Source organism: Clarias gariepinus, chromosome 2 (genome assembly GCF_024256425.1).
Source record: "Clarias gariepinus isolate MV-2021 ecotype Netherlands chromosome 2, CGAR_prim_01v2, whole genome shotgun sequence".
In the NCBI taxonomy this organism is placed as follows: Eukaryota; Metazoa; Chordata; class Actinopteri; order Siluriformes; family Clariidae; genus Clarias; species Clarias gariepinus.
In genome coordinates this window covers 12,539,084-12,545,754 of record NC_071101.1, presented here as the reverse complement: position 1 = coordinate 12,545,754, position 6,671 = coordinate 12,539,084, and the positions used below count along the sequence as shown (strand labels likewise).

Below are 6,671 nucleotides of genomic sequence, written 5' to 3'. Positions count from 1 at the left end.
TTCAGGAGACTATTACTTGTTGTGTGACTCTCAGCGAGAGATTCTTTAAGATCTTTAAAGACTAATCCCGTTAAAGGATTTAGGGAAATGCACCAAGGTACGTTTTTGGAAAAGAAGGAGGGGGTTAGAAATAAATCTCATTTAAATGTTTAAAAGCATGATAACACATCAACATGTCACAGAGTGAATAAAGCAGATACAAAATACAAGTTATTAGATACAAAATACAAATACAAGAAAAAAATTGGATGTATGATAACAATATATATATATATATATACCTGGTCAAGACAATCTCCTGAACTCCAAACTGAATGTCAGAATGGGAAAGAAAGGTGATTTAAGCAATTTTGAGCGTTGCATCGTTGTTGGTGCCAGACGGGCCGGTCTGAGTATTTCAAAATCTGCTCAGTTACTGGGATTTTCACGCACAACCATTTCTAGGGTTTACAAAGAATGGTGTGAAAAGGGAAAAACATCCAGTATTCGCCAGTCCTGTGGGTGAAAATGCCTTGTTGATGCTAGAGGTCAGAGGAGAATGGGCCGACTGATTCAAGCTGATAAAAAAACAACTTTGACGGAAATAACTACTCGTTACAACCGAGGTATGCAGCAAAGCATTTGTAAAGCCGCAACACGCACAACCTTAACCTGGGCTACAACAGCAGAAGACCCCACCGGGCACCACTCATCTCCACTACAAATAGGAAAAAGAGGCTACAATTTGCACAACCTCACCAAAATTGGACAAAATTTAAAGACTGGAAAAATGTTGCCTGGTCTGATGAGTCGATTTCTGTTGAGACATTCAAATGGTAGAGTCAGAATTTGGCGTAAACAGAATGAGAACATGGATCCATCATGCATTGTTACCACTGTGCATGCTGGTGGTGGTGGTGTAATGGTGTGGGGGATGTTTTCTTGGCACACTTTAGGCCCCTTAGTGCCAACTGGGCATCGTTTAAATGCCACGGGCTACCTGAGCATTGTTTCTGACCATGTCCATCCCTTAATGTCCACCATGTATCCATACTCTGATGGCTACTTCCAGCAGGATAATGCACCATGTCACAAAGCTCGAATCATTTTAAATTGGTTTCTTGAACATGACAATGAGTTCACTGTACTAAAATGGCCCCCACAGTCACCAGATCTCAACCCAATAGAGCATCTTTGGGATGTGGTGGAACGGGAGCTTCGTGCCCTGGATGTGCATCCCACAAATCTCCTTCAACTGCAAGATGCTATCCTATCAATATGGGCCAACACTTCTAAAGAATGCTTTCAGCACCTTGTTGAATCAATGCCATGTAGAATTAAGGCAGTTCTGAAGGTGAAAGGGGGTCACAGTATAAAGTGCACACACACACACACACACACACACACATATATATAATGTGCGGATGTACATCGTCATACAAGATCACAACGTCCTTGGATATCAGTCCTCTGCGTTTTAAAGTTCATCGTTCAATAAGAGTCTCACTGTAATAAGCACTGATGATTATTATATCTTTTTCCTGATAATGTTCCCATAATGGTCCTTGAGAATCCCGGAAAACTGTAAACACTAATTTTCCAGCTGATTGTTGACTTTTGAAGTTTTTCTCCATGACTATTGAGAATATTTCTGTTCCATACTCTGCGGTTTATTTAATTAAATAATTATAAATGTATTTATTTTAATGAAGACATAATCAGATCTCATTCACTCATTAGCTATGCCACTTTATCCTATATATGTTATCAGGGTCACAGGAGGCCTGGAGGCTGTTCCAGGAGACTTAGGGCACCAGTGCAGCACCTTGCTGCCTAATTTGATATAATACATAAAAGAATAAATAAGCTTGATAACTATACCTAGAATTCTAACATCAGCAAGAAATGTATTTATGTTTTTGTATTATACAGTGTGTGTGTGTGTGTGTGTGTGTGTGTGTGTGTGTGTGTGTGTGCGCACGTGCGCACGAGTGTGTATTATGGTAACAATTATGTCACATTTTGTGACTGAGATTAGTTGCTTTTTATTTCATTCAATAAAAATAAAAAAATTAGAAACACAAAATTATACACAATAAATATATGTATTTTAATTGAAAAAACATTATCGGATCTCATTTAATAAATAAATAAATAAATAAATAGAAAATTATATTTTTAATTTTAAACCAATCAAATCTGATTGTTTCTTATTTAAACATAATTTGATATAAAAATTTAAACAAAGATAAAAAAAAAATGATATAGTTATGATTTATTTATTTAACATAATGTAAAAATTATTGGATATTATGAAAAACAAATTTAATATGTAGTACATATAAAATATAAACAAATAATGTATCCAATCCCAATAATAATAATAATAATAATAATAATAATAATAATAATACACTTTTGGTCAAGCAGACAAATAGATAAATAGATAGAGAGAGAGAGAAAGAGAGAGATCCCAGAGGCTACCACCAGATGGCGCTGTGGAGTCTTTGCGCTGCTGCTGCTTTTCCTGTGTAGAAGAAGAGACACATCATGTTGGAGAGTCATGCTCATTTCTCTTTCGGAGTGTTTATAAAACGCATAAAGGAGAATTCTTTTCCTCTGTGACTTACATGTTTACTGTAAATGCGTTTATGTTTCAGCGGGACAGACACACACTTTTAGCTTGTTGTTGTTGTTGTTGTATGTGATTAAACAGAAAGCAGCTGCAGGGAGGAGTTGAAATTCCCAGGCTGATACTCAGGGGGTAAAATGTCTGTGCACTTTGAGGAGAGGAGCGGGGTGGTTCCGTGTAAAACCCCATGGGGTTCCTGGTACCAGACCATGGAGGAGGTGTTCATTGAGGTGGATGTTCCTCCTGGCACATCCAGCAAAGACATCAAGTGCAGCCTGGGCAGCAAACACATAGAGCTGAGTCTGAAGGGAAAGGAAATAATCAAGGTGAGTGCAGTGTGTTTCTCTCAGTAACACTGAGTTCCACATCCAGGTAGGGTCAAGACAGGACACCTCACATACATGAGTTTTAAAAAAATGCTAATTAATCCAGCCTAGGATATTTCAAGATTTTAGTATCATGGTTAGCTGGTCTCCCAGTCTGATCTTCCTGGTGTTAGACTGGTCCAGGTGCTTGGCCAGTTTGCCGGACGTTGCCTCAAGTTTCCAAAACCTTCTAAAACCTGCTAGAACAAACCTGATCATCCGGATACCACACAGGATACGTGTCTAAACTTCCAAGTAGCATCAGGTATGACCTGCTAGAACCAACCTGCAAGTTCCCACCCTCTTAAAAACATCAAATGAGACCAGCTTGAACCAGTCTTACCACCCAGAACCAACATGTAAGTGTCCAAATCCCTCTAAAACCATTAAATAGGAACAGCTCGAACCAGTCTAACCAAGCTGCATCACCCAACCCCCCTAAAAACCATCAAATGGGACCAACTAGAACCAATTGTACCAACCAGAGCCAACTTGTAAGTGTCCAACTCCCTCTAAAACCATTAAATAGGACCAACTAGAACCAATCGTACCACCGAGAAACAATCTTGTAAATGGCCAATCCGCTTAAAAAACATCAGGTAGGATCAACTAGAACCAGTCTTACCACCTAGAACCAACATGTAAGTGTCCAACTTCCTCTAAAACCATTAAATAGGAACAGCTCGAACCAGTCTAACCAAACTGCATCACCCAACCCCCCTAAAAAACATCAAATGGGACCAACTAGAACCAGTCTTACCAACTAGAGCCAACCTGTAAATGCTAAATCCTCAGCCCTTTTAAAAACAATCAGTACTAGCTCGAACAAGTATTAAAAACCACCAGAGTCAATCTATAAGTGCCCCTTCTAAAATCTTCTAAATCTATAAGTGCCATAGACCCAACCTGTTAGTGTTTAGCTACCTTTAAAACCCAGATAGGACCAGCTCAAACCAGCCTTACCAGACATAACCAACCTGTAAACACCCAACCCCTTTAAAAACTATAAAACAGGACCAACTACAACCAGTCTTACCAGCCAAAGTCAATCTATAAATGCCCAACCCCCTTTAAAACTTTAAAATATAACTGACTAGAACCAGTTATACCAGACAGAGCCAACATGTCCGTGTTGAAGCCCCATATAAAACTATCAAAAGATCAGCTAGAACCTCCCTGACCCTCTAGAACAAGTGTCTTGTACTGAAAAAGGGCCAGTATAACTACAGACTTTTTTTTCCAACTGGGCAAGAATCACTTGTTTAATTAGTTAATCCTGTTCTCCAGTTATCTAACAAGAGTGACAAGATATTTCTCCACACCAGCACTTTGTGAATAAGATTGACGGCTGTAAGTTTAAAACCAGCCTGTTAGTGTGCACACCCAGGTTAAACCAATTTGGTCCACTAGAACAACCTGTAAGTGTCCTAACCCCTCTACTCTCACTCATTCTCTATACCGCTTATTCTGTAAAGGATAGCGCAAGACCTGGACCTATCCACCCCCTCGATCCTGCGGTGGGGGGCTACAGTGCTAACTACACCACTGTGCCGCCTCCTAAGCCTGTCTAAAGCCATCTAAGTCTTGATCTGGAACCAGCCTAGATTTGTCTAAACCCCCATTCATTGGCTAGAACCTTTCTGACCAGACAAAGTGTCCAAACCTCTTTTAAATCATCAAACATGACCAGCTAGAACCAGCCAGACCAGCTAGGATTTGCCTGGTGAGCTAGATTCATCTTATAACCAAACAATTGGATGAACTTGAAGGATTCTGGCCAGATAAAATGATCCTTTCTGACCAATTGGTACTAGTCAGGAAGTATTTAAACCTCTCTTAAACCAACAAACCTGACCAGCTACACCCAGCCTAACTAAAAGAACAATTTTGTAAGTGTCCAATACGGACCTTTTAGAGCCTACATTACTGGTAACTGGTAAAACCCCTCTAAAACCATTAAACATGACAAGCTAGAACCAGTCTGACCAGATAGAAGTATTCTTACCAAAAGGAACCAACATGTTTGAAACTCATCCAAATTCATGAACATTAACCATCTTGTCCACTCTATTTATTGAATAACTAATGTCATTGGAGATAGTGTGTATGATTTCGCTTTGATAGACTTTTCACCTTTGGCTTGTTTTTTTTTTCCCACCACAGGGGAAGTTGTTTGGAACGACGGTGGGTGATGAGGCAACATGGACTTTAGGTGAAATTTCTAGGTGAAAAAAGTCTAAAAAAGTGCCTGTGTTAATCTGATCTAATTCTTACTTGAGACTTTGAAATGCTTCACAGAGGACAAAAAGCTGATCAGGATAGTTCTAATGAAGACGAACCGTGAGGCAGGAAACTGCTGGACGTCGCTGTTGGAGGAGCAGTACGCCGCTGACCCGTGGGTACAGGACCAGATGCAGAGGAAACTCACCTTGGAGAGGTTCCAGAGAGAGGTACTGTCACCGAACACAAAAACATTTTTATTCCACTGAGCCTCACGGCTGATCCTGGAGAAATCTGTTCTGGAATTCTTGGAAACTAATAATTTATTTGAAAGTATAAAGAACACTTGAGATCAGGAGAAATACAGCTATTGAAATGAATAAACTTCTTTATTTATTGTATTCTGTTATACCACAATGTTGTTGAAGGCTCAATTCTGACATATCAGGAGGCATTGAAAAGTTTTCCTAAACAGCAGTTCTGATGTTTTTTAATCATTTGGAAGCCAGTCATATACATATGATGCAGTTGGCCTTGCTTTTGTTCTGACTTATGTAGTCTCTTATTTAGCGCCACAACTTGAATTAGTTGCGAATTCATGACACAAGCTGCATTTTCACCTTAAAAAAGAAAAGTTCTTACTTGATATGAATTAAAAAGATAATTCATGTTTTTTTTTTTATTCCATCTTAAATTAAAGTTAAGGTGCATATAAGTACATTACAATAGTTATTGGTCTGTATTGGTCAAATATCGGACAAATAAAGGCGTGATGTAACTTAAACTTAACCAGTTATTAGGTTTAGGACTTTTTTTTTGGATTAGCATTTTTTTGGACAGCTTTTTTTTCCTCTTACATGAAATTAGTTTTCACGAATATACAAAATGTGTACAGTATGTATGTTTGCTAACTTATTACATTTGCATAGTATTCTTTAGCACATTTTCTGTCATGTCTCATCTGCTTTTTGTTTTAACACTCTTATTAATCTTGAGTGGCCCAGTGTTATTTTAACTTTTTCCAGCTTTTGAAATGCTGTTTATATATACATCTGATAAAATCCATCATTAAATTAAAGATCAGGTGAATGATATTCCCCAGGAGGATTGTAGGAATCAGGACCCATGTTTACACCAAACATCTCTCTGGTCTCTTACAGAATCCTGGGTTTGACTTTAGCGGGGCAGAAATCTCTGGAAACTTTCAAGGAGGTGGGCCGGATTTCAGCAGCTTACAGAAGTAACTTGCACATTCAAGAGCGATTAAGGACTTAATTCTGACTGCAGAAGGTTTACCATGATGCCATTATTACAGACTACAGTATATCCTAACTGCTGGTTTGATGCACATCTACAAATTCATAATGAATAAATGATACAAGTTGAAAAGCCATATTTTAAATTGTCAAAGTCTTTGTGCATGTTTTAGCAGATGCTGGTATATCCAGTTGCCAGGTTTGTTTTTCTTGCTTCAA

General features: G+C 38.6%; 1 protein-coding gene across 1 annotated transcript; it reads left to right on the top strand.

Annotated features, from left to right (window-relative positions):
• Positions 1 to 2,521: 2,521 nt before the first annotated feature.
• nudcd2 (NudC domain containing 2) lies at positions 2,522 to 6,589 on the top strand. Its single transcript, XM_053484408.1, has 4 exons — positions 2,522 to 2,937; positions 5,140 to 5,188; positions 5,275 to 5,426; positions 6,357 to 6,589. Exons 1-4 carry the CDS (start codon positions 2,749 to 2,751, stop codon positions 6,438 to 6,440), a joined length of 474 nt encoding a protein of 157 aa, XP_053340383.1. The 5' UTR covers positions 2,522 to 2,748; the 3' UTR covers positions 6,441 to 6,589.
• Positions 6,590 to 6,671: the final 82 nt, after the last annotated feature.